Here is a 25,064-nt window from a genome sequence, read left to right as displayed (position 1 = left end):
ATTCAGAAACTCATCCAAAGTTGTAATAAGACTAGAATCTAAGCAGTCTATCTCCAAATCCTATATGCAACCATTCTACCATCCCACAGTACTGTCCTAAAGAGAGAGAGAGAGAGAGAAAAAGAGAGAGAGAGAGAGAGAGAGAGAGAGAGAGAGAGAGAGAGAGAGAGAGAGAGAGAGAGAGAGAGAATAAGCATTTTGCTTCTACTCTGGGCCCTGGATGGGTCTGGATATTTTCCCCCTTTCTCCCTATTTCCTTTGCTTAGATTCACCCTTGTCAACTTAGCCACTCTTCTTGAAGAAGAAGGATACAAAGAGAATTGATACTGGGAGAGAAATACATGGCAAAAGTGTAGGGATATGGGGGAGGAAATGAATAAAGAACTTAAAAGAATATTTTAGTACTTTTCTTTCACACTCAAATGAACAAATAAAATCCAAGTCCTTCCAATAAAGAATAAAGTTAATTTCCTTTCCTGTCCCGAGTAGTGAGATTTTCTTATTCACATTGCCATCTCATTAAGTTGCAAGTGTCACTGTGGAATACCAACATTCCTCTTGGCTTCTGTTGGAAAGAAAGAAGGAAAAAAAAATTCTCCTTTGGTGACTTTTTGTGGCATAAGAACATTCCATAACAGTCTGTGTCATTAATAACAAAGGAGACAATATACCTGTTGACATTGAGGATGCCCTGACAGAAGTTGATCTCCTCCTGTGAATAGACCCTCATGGTGTTAACTGGCAAGAAGAAAACTTTGACAATAAAAACCAACCAACAGATGCCTGAAAGTGGTGCTGACTGCAACTTGATAGAGAAATCAAAATCTTGTCAGTTGTACAAACAAACAAACAAAAAACCCCAAACCATCTGCCCCTCCTTTGCTAAGTGCTGTAATTGGTTCTCTTCAAAGCAGCCCAGGAATGTATCTCATCAACTCTTTAATCAAACTAGAAAGCAGATAAATGTCCCTGGCTGCCTTCTTCCCACCCCCACCTACAGGCCCTGAGGAAGCCGGGGGCTGAGCTGAGCATCTGGGGGAGGTTTGCTGAGGCTGTGGCTCTGGGACAGCTGGAGAAGTGTACACAGAACCCTGAATCCATCACGCTCATCGTAAATCACATCTCCCTGGTGCCAAAGGAAAAATGATGTGAGGCTCAGCAAACGTCTTTCCTCCTGCATCAGGAATTACCTCCTGGAGCATCAGGGGATTGGGCTGAAACACTGAAGCTGGCGGTGCCCGCACACATAGGTGGGTGCCTGCCTGAAGCTCTAGGTGTGGCACTGCCCCAGCTTCCACGCCAGCTCTTTTTAATGCTTTTGGAGAGTGATGATAGTATTTACAATGAAACTCCTTTATTATTTCTCTATTGTAGAATTGTGCTTTTTCTCATTAAGTGTCTCTGGTTTATGAGGTTGGGGTTGTTCATCTGAGACTCTTTTACATTTGGCTTTCTTGCTGAATTATTTATGGGAAATGTATTTTCATGATCTAAGTCATTATTCCTGTATTCCTGTAAATAATAAACCAACTTTGGAATGAGGTACCCTAGAAGAACTATAGAACCAACATTTGTTTTTCTTTTCTTCTTCTTCTTCCTTCTGCTCTTCCTCATTCTCCTTTTTTGGGGGCACTGGGGATTGAACCTAAGGCATCACATATGCTAGGCAAGCACCTTACCACTGAGCTACACCCCAGCAATTCTTTATAAACAGTTGAATCCCCCCCAAATTTATCTCTGCAATACCAAGAAGAAGGAGGGCCTTGGCAAGTTTCAGGCTCCTCTGATTTGTCACCCAGGTGATAAATTCCTAGATTGGTGAGCTCTCGTGCTTGAGGATCAGTGTCTGAATTACTCAGTTTTCAACTAGCCCACAGGAGGACCCAGGTTCTACTCTTTAATCCTTCAGAGCCTCTCTGATGTTTTCTGACACTGACAAAATACTGTAGAAAGACAAAGATGAAAATAGATGGAAGCAAAGTGAAAGGAAGGGAGACATGCTGTTTGTGGAGAGCAATTTTAATAGTGCAGTCAAGGTCACATAGCTGGTAATAGGACAGAATCAAATTGTGTTGAATCCAGCCGATTTTGAATTTCTTCACATAGCTATGGTGGAAGGCAGAGAGGATCGGTATAAGAACATAGAGTAGGGTCTGTGACTCCCATACACGCACCAGGGAGGGAAGCCTGGGCCTCTGTAAGCCAGCCCTGGGTTTTTCTTCAGAGACACAGAAGGTCTGGAAGGCTAAGGGCTTCAAGGAAGCTGAAACTGATGAACTTCTCCAGCTACTTGCTCTGGGACACTCCTAGGCCATCTTTCTTGTGCATATGATCAAGCTATGTGGGCAACTCTGCAGCCCCTCTGCTCAGACTGCATCTCTTGTAGGCATTTTTCTGGCATTTCCTGCTGGACAGTGGATCTCCCCATGGGAGGGGTAAAACTCTAGGATCCCAGTACATGTAAAGCTAAGCTGTTCATCTCTGATCTCCTACCAATTTCTGTTAATGACACCACAACTGTCTGACTAAGGCAGCTCACAGTACCAGAGGTATTTACAACTTCCCTCTCTCTGGACCCTTCATGTCTAGTGATTTGCCAGATTTTGACAGAAATCTGTCAATTTGTCTCATCTCATCATCATTAGACGGTCTTTCCCATTTGACTTTTTCATCTCTTACTATCCTAGTTGAGGTTGTAGTGGATCTTCAACAAAGGTATTCTAACATCTTTGTAACTGGAGTGTAAGTTTCCCCTCCCTTCTTTACACTACATTGTCATATTAATTGTTCAAGAGTCCCATGGTTGAATCTTTCAGTCTATACATGCAAAAACATTACTGAACACTTTCTTTATGAAAGGGGCTATTCAAGACTTTGCTAAAAAAGACTTCCTGCTGCCACATGAAGCTTATATTCTAAAAAGGAAAGAAGGGAAATATATATATATATATATATATATATATATATATATATATATATATATATATATATAGCATGTCATGTTATAATAACCTTTGTAAAGAAGAATAAAGTAAAATAAAGGTGCAGGCCAGGATTCTGGAAACTTTTACTGTAAATAACCAGACAGTAAATATTTTGTGTTTTGTGAGCCATATGATCTTTGACTCAACTACTCAACTCTGTCATGATAGCACAGAACCAAAGAGATGATACTTAAATGCACCACCTTGACTGTGTTCCAAAAAAGCATTTTTTTTCAAAACAGGAAGTGGTTTTGACCTATTTGGCCCATGGGCCATATTTTGCCCACTCTGGATATGTACATCAGTGGTGAGAATGTAACATTTTTATAAAGTGGTCAGGGAAGATCTTTTTGATGAGGTATTGAGCAATTCCTGGGTTCCAGTCTCATGTGTGATCATTACAATTTGCTATGATTGCAACTTTGATTACTGAAACAAATACTTGATTTTGTCTTTGCCTAGCATCTATTCCTTCTCTTGTTAACAATATTCTGGTTTTCCCTTGGAGATTGGTCTGTTTCACTCACTGTCAGTCCAACCTCAGCTCTAGCATTTGGGATAGGACCTAGGTCTCACTAACCTGCAGATTCCAGCATCTTGGTCTCAATGACTAGGCACATAGCCCCAGTGGTTAAATTTTTGTTAGGAAGATAAACACTCTACGCTCACCAGCGAAGCTGAGGACAGAATACAGCTTGGAAAGCAGAGCAGAGACATGGTAAGAGAAAAAAAGACAGAAGCAGTTTTGGTCTCATCCTGTGAACCACTGAATCCAGCCTACAGCCAACTACCTGAGGGCTTTTCAATCAGATGAGCCAGTAAAACTTTCCAGCTCTCACTCTGGGTTGGATTTATATTGCTTGCAGCCAAGTGAGTCCTGAATGATAAACTATCCCATTCACCAGGCCAGTCTTCTCCCTGTATCTCCCCCACCCATCACCTGTACTCAAGAACTAGTCCAAATATCCCTGGTTACCAGTTTAAGATTCTAAACTCTCTCCTGCCCTCGTCTGCTGGATTCTACAGGTCCTCTATTCTATCCCCCTCCTTAGGCAGCTGGTTTCCTCCCTGGGCTCACAGAAACCTGTCAGTTTGTCTCATCTCTTTAGACACAGAGCTCCAGTGGCATCCATCCTTGAATCTCTGTGGCATCAGTAACAGTAATTCAGAGACACCACATACACATACCTACATATACATATGTTATATCAATGTACATATGTATGATAGACACACACTGATTTAATGAATGAACATTATCACTAAGAATATCCTTGGTTCCTCTTATCATAATCATCAGTTTGCCAGGGTGCAATAGAGAGTTTTATCATCTGAGTAGTCCAAAAAAAAAAAAAAAACAGTTAAGCATCAGGCCACATTTAAATTTCTATAAATTTTATGCTAATTTAAATGGCTTTAGATTTAATTAAAAATGTTTTTCACTTGATAATAATGTAACTCAGATAATTAGCATCAAGTGGCATCTAGAGGACATAATGAAAAAACTAATCTAGAGTATAAATAGACCTAATTAACAATTAGAATAGCACTTTATGATTATGCTTTGTTTATAAATGCTATAATGCCCGATTCATTGTTCAATGAAATCGGTCATTAATGAAAACCAAAGTCACGCTTTCCCTGGCATTGCTATGAAGATGTCTCTTAGATGCCCTGGCTTTTTATTGCCTATATTCTTGCTGCTTATTAAAGACCACTTTTATCCAATATTTAATAACTGTGTTCTCTAATGAAAGATAAACTCTATCATGCCTCATCTTGAATACTAATTTTACACCTTTTGGGTCATTAAATGAATGGACCTGATTACAAACTAAATTTTTTTTTGTGTGCTAGACCTAAGTAGCTCATAATGAGGTGGGAGAAAGGATTAAAATGGATAGGCAGGAAACTTAAGCTCCTTTAAGTTCAGATCTGTGTGTAGTGGGGCTGAGAAAATACCTACAAAAGCCAGGCCTCATCAAGGTCAAGCCAACTCCTTAGTCCTTAGTAAGCAGAGAAAAAAAGAAATAACTGATAATGAGACATCTCGTGTTTGGTACCCAGGCACACACCACATAAATAAATAAATAATAAAACAAAGACACGGTGACATAATCAGACCAGAGAACATGTGAAAAGTTTGTGGGCACTGAGTGTCTTACTCAGGATTGGGTGCGGAGCTTACTTTCTTAATCCTGTAGATTCACAAAAATCCTTAGATAATAGTCGCTCTCCAGGATCCTTTGCTTGGTATCCCTCTCCTTTGGAAACCTTGCTTTCTTTCTATTACTCTAATAAATCCTGTTACTTTGATCTCAACTTGTATCTGTGGATTTCATTCTTCCAATTCAAAGACAAAGAACCCAACCCCATGCTCCATGCTACAGAAACCTCAAGAATTGCAACAACCTTAGTGTTTGTACAGAGAATGAAATGAAGGCCAGACCTTGAACAAAGGTGGACACATAAGGAGAATTAGTCAGGTGGGCCCTGGAGAGGCAGGGCGTTTGTGGGATTCCTAATGAAGTAGAAGGGATGCACAGAAGTCCACACAAGGTGGGAAGGTTCAGGCTGCTGGGAATTTGGAGCTAGGATTAAGAGGACAGTTCTGGGCTAATAAAATAAAAACTCTGGGATCCTTTGAAATGAGAACACTTATATTCATAAGCTCAACATTACCTGCTCACAGGTAAAATGGTTTTGACCCTGGCCCTGTCCAGGGGATCCATTAATCCAAACTCACCTCATGCATGAGAGCCCTTAGAAGTTTCAAGCCAATTCCTTTTGTGAACCCCCAAGAAATGAAATATAGGATTTCAGTCTGGATCAGCTTCTGGAAGCCCAAGTGGACCCAGAGAAGCCATTACCAACAAAGCAAGAGTCATTATGTATTGAGTGCTGACTTGGGCGCCACACTCAGGGGTACACACCCAGTGCTCCTCATGCCACTAAGTTTTCCAACAATGCCAAGGTCCAGATGTCACGGAGAGGGAAAAGGGTGCCAAGAAAGCAGAAGCAACTTATCCAGCCATAGCTACCAAATGACAGAGACCAGGATTGTAGGACAGAGTGAATTACAAAAGCTGTGCTCAGCGACTCAATGGCATAGATCTCGCAGGGACGACAGGCATACACAGGTTAGCAAGTGCAGCCTGCTCACATTGATGTCCCTGCACTGCCATGGGAGGCTGTATGTTTCCAGATGACTGAAACATTCTGCATGAAGAATGGCTTCCGGGTCCCTGGCCATGCTCTTTGAGGTCCCTTGAATGTGCTCTAGGTTGAGTGTGGTTATCTAGAAGTGTATGTATGAGTGTATGAATGTATATGTATGTGTACATATGTGTGTGTGTGTGTGTGTGTGTGTGTGTGTGTGTGTGTGTTGCTGGGAATGAACTCAGGGCCTTGCACATGTTAAGAGCACACTTTACCACTGACCTATATAACCCAAGGCTGGAGAAGAGCTTTAGAAAATATTCGGAACCAATGCATCCCAGATACATTATCTTTTTGGTTCCCTATTGCTTATTCCTATGAACTGAAATAACTCTGTCTATAATATTTACTTATACTTCTTGCTCTACTCATTCTTTTATTTTTTCCTTTCTTTATCTTGTTCTGTTTTAGACGAGTGGAAATTCAAGCTTAGAGAGAAAAGTAGACTTGAATTGGATAACTCAGAGCCTGAGAGGCTGAGCAAGGTTTCAAACCAAGAAACAGGCTTCCAGAGTCAAAACTTCTCCAGAGTTGTGCAGCCTGACAACTCACAAAGACAAAACTTCTCATTAAGCTGAAAACGAAATTGCCTAAGCTTCTCGTTCCACACCATATGGCTGAGTCCCAGCTGACAGGAAGCTCATTTCTGCAGCACCCTTGGCTCATTTCACCAAGTAGGTTGATGCAAGATTTGTGGGGTGGACATTTCCAAATCTTTTTCACACTGGTAGCAGCAGTGGAGTTTATTTTGATGCTTTTCTTCTTCATTTTTACATAAGAAAAGCAAATTCTCCTAATGATGGAGAGAGACAGGCTTTATCATGTATCATTCTCTAAGCAAACTATGACAAATAAGCACAAACCACAACAAAATATCCACCTGCATTGAAGTGACCCCAAGCTACAATCATATTCCAATATTGTCTAAGTAGCTGTGGGGCAGGGGGAATCTGTAAATGAGTTTTGTACAGAGTTTTGTACAAGATTTTGTACAATAAGGGTTTTGTGCAATAAGATTAAGCCAAAGTACTTGGACATTTAGAATTATTCAGCAACTGTTTTTGCAAAGACAGATTTTAATGTAGTGAAGTGACTCAGAAAGCACCAAGCAACTAATGGGAAGTTGTCAAAGCCACTTTTCCAAAGTGATCCTGGTGTGAGATAGTGTCACTTCTCTCCCTGGACAATTATTTTAGAACTAGTAACGTAAAGTCCTCTGGAACAAGGGGACCACCTGAAAATTTGTGCTCCCCTGCCTCACCTACAATTAATGTGAAAAAAATGTCATTTTTACATACAGAGAAAAATATCAACTGTGAGAATGGAGAAAGTCTTAGACTAATATATAGTGTGTGAGAAATGCCATGAGGCTGGGGTCCATGGGCAGGATTTGTACTCAGGTCCTAATTCTTACTGGCACTTGGTCTTAGGCAAATTTATTCACCTTTTCAAGACCTAGTTTCCTCATTTGAAAATGGTTTAATGAGAGGAGTCAGCAAAGAATGGTGCCTTCAAGTAAAGCGCTCTGCATACAAAGCAGCAGGCAGGGGATGCTGGCTCTCATGAGTCTAACCATGGCTCACCTCTCCTATGATTCAACCCCTTTCTGGGACCTGAAATATAGGCATGACAATGATATCACAAGGCAATTTATTAGGTCTAAATTTAATAATGCGTTCAAAGCATTGCACCCAGATCATAGCAAGTGGTCCAGAGAATTGTTTTGAAAGATAATCTACTTATCAGGTTTTAAAAATTAGTTCTAAGCAGTCCATACAAAGGGCGGAAAGAATGAAACTACACAGGTAAGATTCCCATATCTGACCTCTCTGCCCCAAATCCTTGGTGATATTCCAGAGCAATCTTGCACTTTTATCTTTCTTATTTACTGGGGCTATATATGAAATGTTGTTCAGTTTCTGTCCCTGAAAACATTGGAAACTTCTCCAGGAAACTCTCATGATTAGAATGGGCCCTAAAAGAAAGGCAAAGGATCTAGGTGACACCACTGCTGAGCCACGGGCCAGGAACTAGATTCCCTGGCCTCACTTCCTCTCCTCCCTTCAGCCCCTATGAATGGCCAGTTCCGCCTTCTGAATCTGCTGAGCTGGTGGTGCTGAAGTTGAGAGACTGAGAGAGCAGAGAATAATGGGGCTAGTATAAGCAACAGGGACAATAATCCAGCAAAGTTGGAGAGAAGAGGGTCGGGATGGAATGTGAGTGTTAGACTAGGCACTTGAAATAAGCCATGTCTGAGAGGCTGGTGGAATATCCAGTCTAAGAGGAAGATCTAGCTGTCAGAGCTGGAGATCTGAGTCATCCAACAAGGACATTAGATGTGAATGTGTATTTTACGAGAGAGAGAGAGAGAGAGAGAGAGAGAGAGAGAGAGAGAGAGAGAGAGAGAGAGAAGGAAAGAGAGTGAGCGTGCAAACCCCAAATGTGCATGCTAGCTCATGCAAGAACAAATTGACTGAGGGCTGAAGTGATAGCCAGGAGGATGAAAGTCATGGAACTGAAAGATGCGGAGGGCAAATAATAATGCAGGGAAGAAGTAATTTCAACTAGAAAGAACTTAGAATAATAATAACTTAAGATAACAATAGCTAGCATTTACTGAGTACTTAATGCTTTAGTCAACATATTACATATACTATTTCATTCAATCTCCCCAACAATCTGGAAAGATCAATATTTCTGCTGAGCCAATTAAATAGGTTAAACAGGTACAGAGAGTTGAAACCACAAGCATAAGGTCACAGAGGTAGTAAAAGACAGAGATGGAGTTAAAAATCACAAAGGGTTCATCTCAGAGCTTGAGCTAGGAACCACCATGCTACACTGAATACTATGGAACAGAAGAAGGGAAAACAGTGGGTATTCACAGTGGCCCAAACAGCAGCAATCAGTGATTGAGTCCTATTGTGCACAGGCACTGTGTTAAGTGCATCGAACATGGTCTCATTTAACCCTGCCCACGACTTGATATGCCAATTGTTCTTAACCTAGTGGAGCAGAAAAGGAAACTGTCTCAGTGATGTCAGGAACTTGCCCAAAGACACACAACTCGTAGGTGCCAGCAGGGGTTAAAAGCCAGGTTCACTCCAATATGAGCACCCCTACCAAGCTGGGCTATTCCCAGTGTATAGTCATAGAACAATCATTTGTTGTATGTTCCCAATTCAACGATTCCCAAAGTGGCAAAACAGGAAAGTTGGCAAATATTTTAACAATAAACTTGCAGGTTCTTCCACCTTAGCTTATAATCCAATATGTCAGAGATGGATCTACGGACCTCAACTTTTCAAGTTTCCCAGATGATTCTTAATTTACAACCAGGTTTACAGATCACTGTACCATGTATACAATCTTTTTTTTTTTTAATAAATCCTGGAGAATTAACAGATGGATGCTTTACCACTGAGCCACATCCCTAGCCTTTTTTATTTTTTTGTGTTGAGAAGGGGGTCTTACTAAATTGCTGAGGTGGGCCTCAGACTTAACAATCGTCCTGTCTTGGCCTCCTGAGTCACTAGGATTATAGGCATGAATCACCCTGCCTGGCTCACCATGTATAGAATCTTGACTATTTCAGGCAAAACTGTCCGTTTGTGAGGACAGCATATACTCTATTATCATTTTTGGACTGACCACCCATCCAAGTCAAAGCTCAGAGCTGGAAGATGCGCCAAGATGACGTCATGGAATGAGAAACTTTCACCAGGGGGCCAGGCTCTAGGGAGATTCAACTGCCTCACTGTAAAAGAATCCAGCAAATTGGCCTTGTTTCCTTTTTTGGACACCAATTTGCTTAGTTTGGACTGATGTAACAAAGTACCACAGACTGGCTGGCTTACACCAGTACTGGAGGCTGAGGACTGAGATCAGGTCTCAGCCTGTTTGGGTTCTGGCGAGGGCCCCCTTCAACTGTCAGCTTCTCATTGTAACCTCATATGGCAAGAGAGAGGGGGCACGAGAGCACACAGGAGTAACTCTTCATTCCCTCCTATGGGCACTACATAAGTACAATGCATAAAGGTTCCACTCTGAAGACCTAATAAACTTACAAAGGCACCACTTCCAAATACTGTCACATTGGGGTATACATATTTTATAGGGACAAAATATGTATACATTTGATCCATGGTACCATTTCAGTTTTCCTTTAAAATATGTATGGCAGCATCAAACCAATTACATGTTGAAAATTTCCTTACCTAAAACTCTTAATCTCTCAGCTCCTACTACCACCTCATTGTCATCTGCAGAGAAGAGCAATTTCCCAGAAACAGTTTTTACTTCAAACTTTTTGCCGTAAGCTTCTACAGCTTTTGGACCTAAGAGAGGGAGGAAGAAAAGAAGGAAGTATGTTAGTTTCACTGCAGTTGGACTGCTTTTCATAGAACATATGCATCTGACAAAATTGTGTTGGACTTTAATGTTAAGTGGATTGGTTTTCAGAAACCAAGCGTGAAAATCAGCCTATTGACCTGAGTCATCTCTTGTCAATTACGTTTAATGATGGGTTCTCAGGCTATAATTTTAAAGACCATCACATCCTCCTTCCAAACTAATGCTCAAATGAAATTTCTCTCAGCTAACCACCAAATCAGTGGCAGAGTTGTAGATTCTTGGTTGAATATGTCAAGGCCCAAGAGGCTTACCCCCTCTTAAGTTGATCATCCACCTTCAGCTGCCCTAATGTTCAAAAGGGCTCCTTTAAATTTAGCTGAAATCTGCCTCCTTTTGTAGCCTTGACCCAGTGGCTGTGTGTGAACTAAGACAAGTCTATTTTCTCACTAGATAGATCATTTCCTGGCAGAGATGGCTATAAAATATTGTAATTAATTCCTTTAGAAATTGTTGAATCTTTCATGTCAGAAAGTCATTCAATAAAAAATAAATTTTGAGTTTATTATATGACAACAGAGGCTATTCTTGAGGGTGGTGTATCTGCAATAGTACGTAGGGAAGACTCACTCCTGATCCCATGTATCTGCCTGCTGATGGGCAAATATTGATACAAATTTAACAATCTGCTAACCAACAAACAAAAACAAAAAATTGCAGAGAGTTTTAGGTACTATACAAAAACAAGTTCACATGCCAGAATTTCTAAAAGGAAAACATTTCAGTCCATCTGAGCTGGATCTCCCAGGTAGCTCTCATAAAGCATCTGAATAATCCCGTGGTGTGTTCATCCTCATGGAACCTAGTTCTGATCAAAAGGAATTTATCTTTTGGTCTTTGAACTCCTATAGTAAAATTTGATGGTAGTGTCCAAAAATCTTGTATTTTCCCCCAAATGCCCAGGAGATTCGGGTGTGGCATTTTTGCTGCTGTCTTGTTAGTGTTCATTAGACTATTACTTCATAACATGTAGCAAAGAAAGGGTCCTCAGTGCCTAACAGCCAAAGACCCATGAAGAACACACCTGGAGGTGAACTAGCTCCATTTCTTATTCACTGCAGGGAGGTGAAGGTGTGTGGTGGGTAATCACGAGGCATCTTGTTAAACAGCTGCTAGGACTCTTTAGGTTTTAGCCTCGTGTTAGGTTATTTTCAGGAAAAGTTAAGAAAGCAAGACAGATTAAATCCTTTCAGAAGATCGACTAACGTTAGGACAGGTATCTTAATAAATCTTATCTAGAAGTGGGGAAGCCCAGAGCAATGCTAAAATGGCCACGAATAAAGAAACCTCAGTTGATCACAGTCACTAGGATGAGGGATACTTGGTCTTTTGGTTTGAGAATGGTTGTTATATTTTTGTCTGTGTTCAGACATGATCAGAGTTGTCTTGGCTTTTGTGTGCATGTGTTTTGTCTGATCTGGATTCATCACGGCCATGAAATGTCCCTGTCTGAAGATACTCTGTGAAATTATTCATGCTCAGGAAGGGGAGCAATGAAACCTGACAAATAGTGTCAGGTCAGCCCTTGGGCATCTGAGGCAGCTTTGCTCTTGGTCAAGAATATTGGAACAGGAATCAAGAGGCATGAATTATGTACCAATGCTCTCAAATTTTTTGGTGCTGCGACTTTGGATAAGTCACTTGATCTTTGTGAATCTCGGTGTCTGCATCTATAAAACGACTATCAGGAGGGCTCAGGGTGGGGTAGCTCAGTGGTAGAGTGCTTGCTTGCTTATTATGCACAAGATCCTGGATTCAACCTTCAGTACCATTAGAAAAAGAAAATAATGAATACCAACGATCTTCTCTCTGTATCTCATAGAATCATAGAAAGTTGGAAAGGATCAAATAATATAGAATTCAGAAAAAGAACTCCGTAGGTGGAAAAATGCTATGAAATGTGAAGGCTGTTCATGTAGTTCCCGTGGTCATCTCCATCACCATTACCAGTTTTCGACTGCAGTGGTGGTGATGCATTGAAAATGATGAATGATGAAGCCTCTCGGGGCACTTTCCTCATTCACATAATCATATCAATTTGGCAGACAATCATCTCTTACAAGTGCATTCACGGCTGGCCCCCTGATGCACAAAGAAGGGACATTGGAAAGGCTCTTTAATGTTTCAGAGATGGAAACGGCAGAGATTGTACAGAATTTACAAGCAGCCTGGGTCCTGGGTGTCATCTTTTATGAGCTCAACTGCATGTGGTAGGTGAGGAGAGCTGGCAGTGAAGACCTAGTGAGCTCTCCCAAGGGCGCCCAGGGAGCCAATGGCAGACCTGAGTCTGGAATCCAGCTCTCAGAGTTGTTCCACGGCAGAAGAATATGTCTGATTGTCCAGAAAGGAGAAGAGGATTGGGTAACATGTCCAAAAGAGCAAGGAGATGGGATTCATGAAGAAGAGAGAAAGCAGAAAAGCAGAGATGATACCAGAGGGGGATCTTAAAAGAACAGAGATATGGAGTGAAGGATGTGAATTAAGGATGTCTGTAGTGGCTAAGATGTAGCTCTCTTCTTGACTGCTTCTTCAAGAAAACTGTTGCTTGTCAATACTTTAGGGACATTACCATTTTGGGAGGTTGGGGATGAGAATGTAATGAAGTATTAATGATGAACGAACGACTTCAGGATGGGCAGAGGGTTAGTGCAGTTTGCCCATTTTGGATCTAGTCACATGGCAAAGTGAGGGCATTCCAGGAGGACACAGATGCTTGGACTTGGCCTCTGTGGACCTGCACAAGATGATCCAAACTGGCGGCCTGGGGAGATAAGAGTCCTTTCCTGTGTATGGACTGAGATTACTCTGACTCATTAAACATCTGTGAGACTTACAGGGGAATGCATTCAAGAGACCCTAGCAATCAGAAAGTACAAAGCACAGTCAAGTTATCTTGCCTTTTGGGGCTTCATAGAACACAAAATGGAATTTACCCAAGGCCAGAACCATTTGGATATCTAACACTCCATAATTGGGATTTAAGCCAAAACCCCACAGAGTAACTGCTGGCTCAGTGGTGCAGAGGGCTTGCCCTTTGTAGATTTTCCCTGGGGCTGCCAGACTTCCTGGACATGGCTGGAATCTTAAAACAGGACTCCAGAGGGAAATGCAAATGAAGGGGGGACAGCTCTGGAGTTTCCTTGGTGAGCCCATTGTTTCTCTTGGGATGAAAAAAAAAAACACTCTTTATACTGTGAAACTAATCTTCAGTTAATCCGCCTTTGTCTGACAGTCTATGGGTGAAGTGCCTTCTACTGAACAGCGTGGAGAATTGGAATCCATCAGGATTTATCCACAGTCTCCAAGTCAAGCCTCTGCCACAAATCTGGGAGTTGAAAAGGACGGGGGTAGGGGGGGGCATTCAGCTGAAAATTCCTTCCCCATCTCCCTTGACACTGGGACCCATCTACACTGACACCTGAGGGTACAGGGACAACCCTACCACCTTCCTCCTTGCAGCATTGTGGGTCAAATATACACTTGTCATCTATCTTGGGAACTTAACTATCACTGAAAGCATCGTTTCATGCAAAGAGATTACCTGAAAGTTTTAAGATTAGAATCTCTAAAGGACTTTTGAGATTTTTTTTTCCAGGAACACAGGATATCTGAATCCTCAGGATTGCCTAAGTAGACCTCATTGCTTGGAAGGCAGGGACTTTCCAATAAGGCAGCGTCCTTTCCTGTAAGCACGCCGCCCAGCATAACTGGACTAAGTTATGGGTGCTGAAACAGTGCTCTCTACTGTGTGCATAAATGTACCGTCGTACCGAGAAGCATAGAGGAAAACCCCTACGAATATGGGTGTGCATATGTTTGTATAGACGGAATTATAATTTAATCTATTATCCTCTGTAGAACTCATCTTGAAAATTTCTGTTACCCAGTGTTAGAATGTTTTTGCCCATCTCATTTCACTAACTCTCTTGAGCCTCACCATAAGAGTTAGTGATAGGTGTCTTTTAACTCCTGGGAGGGTTTACCTTGGGACTAGGAAAAATAAAAAAAGACTACTGAAGGGGTGAAAGAAAAATAGAGAAAGAAGAGAAAAAAAGAAAGAAGGGAGGGAGGAAATAAAGGGAGGCCAGAGAGAGGAAGGAGAAAAAAAAGGTGTGTGGGGGGAACATGAAAGAGGAGGGGTAGAGAGAGAGAGATGGTGGGCAAGAAGAAACAGGTAAGCGCGGATGAGCCAGAGGAAGAATGAAAGTCAGACAACCTGGGCAAAGAAGGGAGGGGAGGAGAGGAGGACAGCAATGGAGAGAAGGTGGAAAGAGAGAAAAGCGGGGAGAGAGGGGAAGAGAGAGAGAAAGAGACTGTTTTGCTGAATAATAGTTATTTGGGCAGTTTCAGCTTTATCAAAACAAAATCTCTCAAGTAAGCCAAATCTCCCTCTGCAAATAAATGGCAAATGATCAACAGGCTAAATAGGGTCCTTTTGAAGGAAGGAATCTGGGAGCTGAGGTTGGATTTATTTCCCTCCTGGAGGCAGTTTTCACACATGCCGCTTAAATCATTGCTTACCGAAGCTGTTTATTTAATTATTTAGCACGCTGACTGCAGGCCAGATGTTATATAAGCACGGCCAGCCGGCAATGGCACTGCATGCTGGAACGACATGTTTGTGGATTACAGGCTCTGTGTGCGGCAGTCCCTGAGACCCAGGAATGGATGGTCCTCGATGGTCCAAGTCACCTAGTGGTTATGAATCTCTTGACATCCATCTTCAGCTTTCCTGGGGACAGACAGTGGGGCTCTCTCCCAGCAGGAAAAGACTCTGGGCACAAAAGCACCTGTTTCCCTGTGGTTTTGTTTATGAGCTGGGCTCCAGAAATTTTAGTCACGGTAATGTTTCAGGGCATTTGGGCAACTGGCTTCTCAAAATATCCATCTGGATGCTTTTCTCTCAGCCCTGAAGCCAAACAAATGGCATTTTTGAAGGAAGTATAACCATCCCATTCAGATAAGCACCCCTTCTCCCCTTGCGGTGTGGGGGTGCATGGTGCCTCTCTGTTCACGGTTGCCTCTCACCTACGGAGCACGCAGCATGCACACCACTCAACATTTTAAGCAACCATGAGGCCCATGCTTAGCATTACAGTCATTCCTGTGAATAATCAATCCTTGTTTAAATTTGAGGAATGTGCAGCTTCAGACCCAGTGGGTGCTTTCCACAGCTGTTAGGATCAGATCTCCTATATTAAAAAGGACCACACAAACATTTCCAATGGCTACATCTGCATCTTGCAATTGAGTTATGTTCAAAGTCAGCACATATAGGAAATATGGCATAGATTCAAACTATCATTAGAAGTCCCTTTTAAAACCCATAAAGCACGGCGCATGGCTTTGTACACACTCTGCTCTCCCAATCAATCTAACACAGCCAGTGTTTCCTCCAGCTTCGGAGTGGGGATCTTTTCTTGGTTGAGCAGCAGGACAAGCAGCTGTATTTAGGGGCCACAGCCTGCGAAAAATAGCTTCTCCCCCTAAGCAACTATCATTGGATTTCCCGAGTTAAAATGTGACTAGGTAGGGCTCTCTCCTTTAGGAGACTGATGGAATACATCTTATGTTTTCCTTTCTTGGCACAGTCAATGTGTTAGCCAACCTTCTTTCCAAGTTCATGGGATGCTTTATTTGACCTTCAAGTGTATGTTCTCTGAGTGCCTAGCATGGACCTGGCTTTTCTAAGTTCTTTCTCTTCTTACCTGTGATCAGCTGAGTAAGCACTTTAGTCTGATCATTGAGAATGTTCACTGTCACGTTTCTGGCAGATTTGAAGTAGAGGGCATTACCCTGCAATAAGAAAACAAAGGAAACACATGAAAATGGAAGGTTTTTTTTACCTCAAAGAACTATAATCTCAGTTCTCCAAGGAGCTGAACCGGTTTTAGCCAAGTTCCAACCAATGCATGCTATTTGAAAACTCCAACAAATGTTTAATGGTCCCACACACTTGATAATTAAAAGACATACATTCAACATAGAATTCCCCCAGAGGCAGGTGTATGCATGTACACACACAACACAGGTTTCTCTAGAAAACACACACAAGCATGGTGCTATAGTTAAATCAGAGACAATTAGGACACAGAAACCTTTAGATCTTATTGCAGATATAAGCTATCTTTTGTGGACAGAAAAAAATCAGGAATAATCTCCTAACTATATCCTTTCTAGCTTACAGTTTCAGCAAAAGAATAATGAAGAATCCTTAAAAGAGAACAGATAGCTGCAGCGAAATACCCAAGGTCTTCCCCTTGGGCAAGTCCACCAGCCGTGAGAATCCCATGAACTTGTTTGCAACACATGCATACAAAACCTGGGAATTCTAGACTTTCTGAGTAAATCTTTTCCCATTCTTCCTTTCCTCTTTTCCAGATTACTTTTCCTCCAGGTACCCTGTGCCATTATCCACTTTCCTATTCACCAAAACAACTTAGTTGTTTTGGTGTAAAATATTCTTAAACAGTACACAGATAAAGGGGCATGGCTGCATTCCAAGTAAACTTCATTCATAGACCATGATATTTCAATTTCACTTCATTTAAATTTTATGTTTAAAATCTAATATATTCTTAATGTGTTGTGATGTATTAATTTTCCTCTGTTTTATTCCCTCCACTGGTCATCTAACAATGAAAAATCCATTTTTACTTTGATGAAAATACAAGAACAGATGGAGGGTTAGATGTAGCTCAAATGCTATTATTTGCTAATCTTGCATTTAGTTTTCTTTTTTACTAATGCTCGTCCACATTGTCTAGTTGTCATTGGAAAAAAATGAATATGGTAGTCATTTCTGTCTTTTCAAACATGGCACACACCTGCCGGAAACTCTGTAATATTCAATACTCAGTATTGAGTCTGTCCAAATGCATGGAACCATTATCCTACCAGAGAGGTGAAACTTAGCCATTACCTTCAAGGTCTTAGTTTCTAATGGGGACAAGTATACTAGCCAGAGAACCCGTAGGGAACTACAATGTATTTGGAGGGCTTTCCAAAAGGGTGGGATTCTTTGCAACTTGGGCCTGGGGAGTGGAAAGACTTCCTAGAGAAGTAGGCATTTGCACTGGTCACTGAAGAGAGCAAGGCTATGCTTTACCAAGTTGAAATGAAGAACAAAGTTCACAAAAGTAAGTATAGGCTCTTTCCTCTTAATATTGGTGAGGCTAATTAGCAAATCCAACTTAGAACCGGTAGACAGAGAGTAGCCGACTGTGAGCTAACAGACAGCTAGTTCCAAGGGCTGAGATGATTTTCACAAGAGGAGGAGAGGGGATGGAGTGGCAACAATGGTATACTGACAGCCTGGATCTGTGGTCATTCTCATCTTAGGCTTTCTGCTAAAATGGACAACCAATACCCATGACTCACTCAGGACCTGAGTAACCAGTTACCTTTGGGTGAGAACTATTGACATAGTGTTGGAGAAAGAGACAAGGGATTTTGATCACTGATCCAGTGCACTCTCCCACCATGGCTTAAAATTTCATTTCCCACGATAAAAAAAAGGTTTCTCTAGCCAGGTGTGTGGTGGCACACACCTGTAATCCCAGTGGTTCAGGAGGCTGAGGCAGGAGGATCTCAAGTTCAAAGCCAGCCTCAGCCACTGAACAAGTCCCTAAACATCTTAGCAAGATCCTGATTCACAATAAAGAATAAAAAGGGCCAAGGAAGTGGCTCAGTGGTTGAGTGCCCCTGAGTTCAGTCCTACTTCAAAAAATAAATCAATATAGATAAATTGTTTTTAATTGGGTCAAGAAAGAAGTACATTTACTCAAATCTTGTCTTTTGTTTTCTGTTGATAAGGAAACAAATATTAGTCTAAAATAATTTCTTCATCATTTTTTTCTGAGTCTGCTTAGCAATTCAACTTAAAGCTTCAAAACAGTTCTTTTTAATTTTTTTGTGTAATTTTTAATTATACATGACAGTAGAATATATTTTGACATATCATACATACATGGAGTATAACTTCCCATTTTTGTATTTGTGCATGACGTGGAATTACATGGATCATGTATCCATAACAAACATAGGAAAGTTATGTCTGATTCATTCTATTGTTTTTCTTATTCCTGCCTTCCTTTTATTCCCTTTTTGTGATCTAGTGAACTTCTATTCCTCCCTCCTCACTGCTTATTGTGAGTTAGCATCTGCATATCAGAGAGAACATTCAGCCTTTTGTTTTTTGGGATTGACTTATTTCATTTAGCCTGATAGTCTCCAGTTTCATCCATTTACCAGCAAATGCCATAATTTTATTCTTTATGGCTGAGTAATATTTCATTATGTGTATGAACCATATTTTTTTTTTATCCATTCATCTGTTGAAGAGCACCTAGGTTGGTTCCATAGCTTAGCTATTGTGAGTTGAGCTGCTAGAAACATTGATGTGGCTGCATCACTATAGTATGCTGACTCTAAGTCCTTTGGTTATATGCTGAGGAGTTGGATAACTGGGTCAAATGATAAGTTTTCTGATTAATCTCCATACTGCCTTCCAGGGTGGTTGCACCAATTTCAATTTGCAGTCCCCCAGCAATGTATGAGAGATCCTCCTTCCCCAAATCCTTACCAAACCTTTACTATTATTTGTGTTCTTAATAATTGCCATTCTGATTGGAGTGAGATAAAATATTAGTGTAGTTCTAATCTGTATTTCTCTAATTGCTAGAGATGTTGAACATTTTTTTCATATATTTGTCGACTGATCATATTTATTCTTCTATAAAGTGTCTGTTCAGTTCCTTTGCCCATTTATTAATTGGGTTATTTATTTATTTATTTTTTGGTGTTAAGTTTTTGCTTCCAAAGAATTCTGATGAAGTATGAATTCACGATCTAGAACTTAAAACCTGGAAAGGAGTTATGTTTTCAGGAGTTAATTCACTAAAGTTCCTCTTTATATATCCATCAGCTTTATAGTTCAGAGAGAAAAATGGCCTGAAATCAGGGAACTGGCTAAATCTCCTGCCACCAATTACTGTGTGACCCTGCTGAAATCAGCTCAGTCCCAGTCTTTGCATTTTCCACCATCAACACCAATATCATTGTCAAGTTCATCACTGCCATGACTGAGCACTCTGTGGGCCAGGTGTGCAATAGGAGATCTGGAGTCCAACTACTTCCAATCCCAACTTTACCACTTGGGAGTGGACATTAAGCAAGTTACATAACTGTTCCAGTCCTCATCAAAAAAAAAAAAAAAAAGATTGGTGCAAAATTAGTTATCAAATTACCAAAATACACTTAATACTGAGATCATTAAGATTCCCAGATAAAATTATTCAAAAACAGGTGATTCCAGATGTGATTATGAATGACGCATGCATGTGGTCCAGTGCTGGGCACACGTGAAGTCCTCAGTAATTTTTAGGGCAAAGAAAGGAGGAGAAAAAGGGAAGTAGTAAAGGAGATAAGAGGGAGAGAGGAAAAGGGAAAAGAGAAGGAAGAGGAAAAAGGCAGGAGAGGAGGGAAAAGGAGGCATGAAATAGAGTGGGAGAGATGGAGAGAATGGAGAATGATCTTACTTCTGTCCCTAATTTCCCCAACCCATCAGTAAGGCAAATCAAGGGTTTTCTCCATTTCCAACATTCTGTTTTTATATTTCAAAGGTTTTCCTACATCCAGTTGGCTTACCACCATCCTTCAAATCCCAGTCTCTCCCAATACTACCTGCCTGTCCTTACAACTATTTAAGTATTTCTATCACGGACAAATCCAACAGCTTTGTCCAAGATTTACAGCACGAGATATAATAAAACCACCCATTCCCTTTTTATTACCTTGTCAAAATGTTATAGTTTGGCATTAATTGTTCTAATATGCTAACATCCTGGGAAATAGAATCTTTGCTGTATCAGGGCTTTAACAAAGAACCTTATTCTCGCCTGGTACTGTTGCTGCAATCCTCACGTATACTTATATCAGAAAGATTGCCAGGAAAAATGCAAGAACCTGTTAACAAAGTGAAGAGCCCCCCGGGGTGGCTGGGACCCTGTGATTTTTATTTTGTTTTCTGACTCTGCCTATGGAGACCTGGCAGGAAAACACCAGCCAAGCCCAGCCTCTGGGAAACACTCTGATATCTGATGAGAAGCTAACTTCTGCCCTTTCAGCCTTCCCTCTCTCCTCTGCATTCCCTCCTGCTCACCACTGTGACTCGTGCTTGCTGACCTCAAGGTAACTACGGCCAGAAAGGAGTCTAGCTGCCCCTCATGGGATGATAAGGAGGGTCAGTTCAAGTCAGTCTGCAGCCAATCGGCTTGTGATTCTTCTGGACACAGAATGTAGGATAGAGAACAGAGGCAACATGCCACCCTCTCACAAAGGAGAAGGACAAGGACGCTCAATGTGCACATGCATCTAAGTGCCCACACTGTGCACATTTTGATGGAGAGGAAGTCCACCTCATTTCTCTCTCTCTTTAAAGGAGACTAAGCAGAACTGAATCAAATCCTGTCTTGATGACTTGGGGCTAGTGAAATGAACATTGTTTTTCCACCACATCTCCCAGGGGCTACTATATGTGGCTCTTTGAACACCGAATGGCTCCATTGTGTGACATTTTTAAATTATTGTACCTGATTGCTAAAAACATCTAATTTATCCTCATATCAAAGCAGAATGCATAAATGTCAAATGCTACAAGGCTTGTAACAAAAAGCAGCAATCCGCACCTCTCCCTCTTGCCAGAGCTTTTAACTTCTATGTTTCTGTCAGGTGTTTCTCTTCCTTTGGCCCAAAATATGCTTCTATGCGACATTTATTAACTTTAGATGCTATCTATTGCCCTGCAATGGTCTAGACTTTGTATAACTTGGGTTACATCAATATTCATAGTTATTATGATTATGTGGCTATTATTCTCCAACAAGTCAAGGACTCTACTTTAGCTGCACTTCCTTTTCCTTTCCTTTCTACAATTTTCTTTGCTTGGAGCCAATATAGCCTTCGTTAAAAAAAAAAAAAAACTTGCTTGATTTTCTATTTTTTCCTATCCTTTGTGTTCTAACCTTTTTCTTTAGGTTCTATTTGATGGAGGACATTTTTGACATTGTTCTATTCTTTCTGTTAATTTTGAAAAACTTTTCTACTACTATTAATTTCCGGAACATTTTTCTTGTTCTTTAAGCTTTCCTTTTTTTTTTTTTTTTCTTTTTTTATTATCTCTTTCTGATTCACACACCATCCTCTCTCAGCAGGAAGCAGGAATACTAGAGCTGATAGGAGGCCTTTCTGGAAAGGGTGAATCTTGCCCAAGGGAACAAGGTGAGGGATTTAACTCATTCCTGGGAAGAAACCTTCAAACTGGGCCATCAGTACCTTTAGGCCAGTTTTACCAGAGGAATTCTGCAAACTCCTGCCAGGAGGTGGGTGTGTAGAAATTTATAATAAGAATTCTGGGTGTCCAGGGGAAGGGGCTAGGCATTTTGCTGTGCAGTGGACTGTCCATTATACCCTCTGTTTTCCATGGTCCATCCCTGACGTCATCTGTATTGGGTATCCCAAGCACAGAGATACTCTGGTCTAAACCAGCTTCTAGAAAAGACTCCTCCTATCTTGTACTGGAAAATAGGTATGTGCCCAGCTGAGTGAGTCAGATGATATCTGGGGATGGACATTCTTCTTTTTCAGTCTATTTCAGTGTTCATAGTAAATCTAGGTTTTGTCTCCTGGCAGTCTAGTAAGTAAGTCGCCCCGACCCACTCACTCCACACCCTGACCGTCAGATCTCCAGGGACACCCAGGTCCCCAGCCTTGTCAGGGCCCTGCATCATGGACTAACACATTCGCTGTCCTTCTCTGTTTCCTTACTGAAAAATGTTGATCCTAGCTTTGCAGCTGAACTACCTCTCCTCTACCCACTTCAGATTGTTTTGTTAGGTAGGAGTTTGGGGACAGCAAGATGGTAGAGACAGCGTATAAGAAAGAAGCCACTGGGGGACAAGACAAGGAGATAAGTCATGTCCCTATTTACAGTAAGTCCCATTACCCTGACAACTCCTCCCACTGAGGACTGATCACTGTGACAACACCCCCTACACACACAGTTTCAATATTTTAAAATGACCAATGAGGGTACAGTGGGCAGTATTCTAATTAGATTTTCTAAAGTAACCAATGGAGGGGGGAGAATTGGAGAATATTCTAATCAGGTATTATAAGGTAACCAATGGGAGCCAATGGGGGAAGGTCTTCCTTTTGGTCTGTATAAGGAAGCGAACACCTCACAGCTCAGCATATAAGACCCTAATTTCCAGACATTGGAGACCTTGAAGCAACCTACCCCTCCCTCTCCCTCTCCCTCTCTCTCACCAAGACCACTTCACTTTATCTAACCAAGAGCTACATTCATCTTCCATAAATCTGTACTATGCCTGTTATTTCTGTGAGTCTTGCTCAATCCTTTGCTCACAACCGGACCTCAATGAAACAACCCAACAGTAATGATTTAACATGTTGACATTCCTTGTCTATTGTCACTTATTCTTCCTTTATCCATGAGTCCTTTTAATTTTTTTTCTTCGTTAATAACATTACCTTCTCAAGAGCAGAGCTGGTTAAAGTTGTGTGTGATTTCAGAGCAGGCCCCAAGAGCCTCTCTTAAGCATTCTCTGTACATTAAAGGAGTGTCTGGAACATGTCAGATCCTGTCCCAGTCCCTAGAATGGGAAGTACAAGTGACCTTTATCTTTAAGAAACTCCTAGCCCAGGAGGAGACTGATTTGATGTAAAATAACCATAACAACAACGTGCTATCACTTCAGTCAAGATTTATGCTCTCCTGGGATGAGAGACAGATTTTAATATTTGCATTTAATCACAACCATATCACCCCAGTCTGTTTTGAAGTGATGTGGCAGCCAGAAGCTTCTTATCTTGATAATCCTACACTGTAGTATATCTCCCTGGCCCTCCCAGGAGCTAACAATCTGTTCCGGGAATTTAGATAAACAGAGAAAACCATGAGATTAGCACACAAACAAGTTTCACATGAGGGAAGGGTTTGAACTCTCAGTGAGAGTGAAGTTCAGAGGAGGAAGAGATTAGGGCAGCTGGAATCCTGAGAGGAGTCTCCCAAGGAGAACTGGGCTGGCTTCTGCCCTTTCCTCCTAATGGAAGGCAGGTGGGCTCATAATAGCTTTGATTCTATGTAATGCTAAGTAGGTAACTAGGGAGGCTGTCTTCCTGGAGCAAAGCTGGAGCAGAGCTCTGGAGTCTGGCAGGTCTGGGCTTCCATCCCAACCCCACTTCTTCAGCAACTCTGTGACCGTGGGTAAATCATTTCTGGCCAGAGTTGAGTTTCCATGCCTATGAAAGGAAGTTCAAGGCGACACAATGGTGTTAAAAGAAAATCAAGAAGGAAAATATAGGAAAAGCACCTGCAAAAAGCACTTCAGAACTGCAAACACAAAACACAAAAGCTGCAAGAAGACACAAAACAAACACAAAAGCTGCACGAAGACAGGTCCTTGAAGAAACTGCTAATTGTACTGCTGCAGCAAAAAAAATCTATAGCATGAGTCAGGAGCATTCTTAATGCCAGAAAGAAAGTGTTCCAAAAAATGAACAAAACCCAAAACATGATGATGGGGGTATGTATATCAAAGGGACACAGGAGGTGACCCAAAGAGTCATGGATGGAATAATTTGAACAGTGAAATAAACATCCTAGTATTGGAATATAACTCAGAGTAAAAAATAAATATCCATGAGTCCATGTTGAGATGAATAAATGAATAGATGGATAAATGGGGAAGAAGAGTCAAACATTCTGGGTAGAAGAATGTCTCATAATTTATGTAACTGACTCCCCACTCTTTAAGGTGGATTGCCCACTGTGTCTTCCTTTCAAAAAGAACAATACAGAAGGGAAATAATAGGATAACTCCATAGCTAAGAAATCTGACAGACACTACCTCAGCAAAGTAACCCAGTTGAACAATGTCAGCAGTGGTGATTCAACTGGTGTTGATGTTTTGATATACTGTGAAGAATATGGTAGAGATCTTCCTCTTCACAAAGGATGCCCCTCATCTATCATAAGGCTCATCTCAGTTAAAGCCATTTCAGACAAATGCCTGACCATCACTTCTCAAACTGTCCATGTCATCGAATCCTAGCCAAGAAGAGACTAAGGAGACATGAGGACTACATGTATTAAGGCATCCTGGGTGGGATCCTTAGACAGAAAAAGCTTAATTGGTTAAAACCAAAATAAATGGGCTTTAGTTAGTAATGATACATCAATATTGGCTCAACAGATGCTACTTACAGGAAAATGTGGGTGTGGGGTATATGGGAACACTGTACTATCTTCACAGATTTTCTGCAAATATAAAACTATTGCAAAATATAATATTTTTTGAAAGATCTATTAGGCTGCTGAATTCTAAGATCTAGAATTTTAGAAAGAGACCCTGGAAGAGCACCCATCTT

The 25,064-nt window shown here is 41.2% G+C and overlaps 1 protein-coding gene across 5 annotated transcripts in view; it reads right to left on the bottom strand.

The window, feature by feature from the left end:
• The window catches only part of Sgcd (sarcoglycan delta), a 928,109-nt gene that overhangs the window by 127,113 nt on the left and 775,932 nt on the right, over positions 1 to 25,064 (bottom strand). For all 5 annotated transcript variants that reach the window (XM_078051547.1, XM_078051537.1, XM_078051538.1 and 2 more), the window contains 2 exons: positions 16,322 to 16,409; positions 10,421 to 10,540 (listed from right to left, as the gene is read on the bottom strand). In XM_078051547.1, coding sequence (XP_077907673.1) covers positions 10,421 to 10,540; positions 16,322 to 16,409 — 208 coding nt within the window. The remainder of the gene's footprint in view (positions 1 to 10,420; positions 10,541 to 16,321; positions 16,410 to 25,064) is intronic.

Source organism: Ictidomys tridecemlineatus, chromosome 1 (genome assembly GCF_052094955.1).
Source record: "Ictidomys tridecemlineatus isolate mIctTri1 chromosome 1, mIctTri1.hap1, whole genome shotgun sequence".
NCBI classification, from domain to species: Eukaryota; Metazoa; Chordata; class Mammalia; order Rodentia; family Sciuridae; genus Ictidomys; species Ictidomys tridecemlineatus.
The sequence above is the reverse complement of the archived record's forward strand: the minus strand, read 5'-3'. Positions and strand labels throughout refer to the sequence as shown.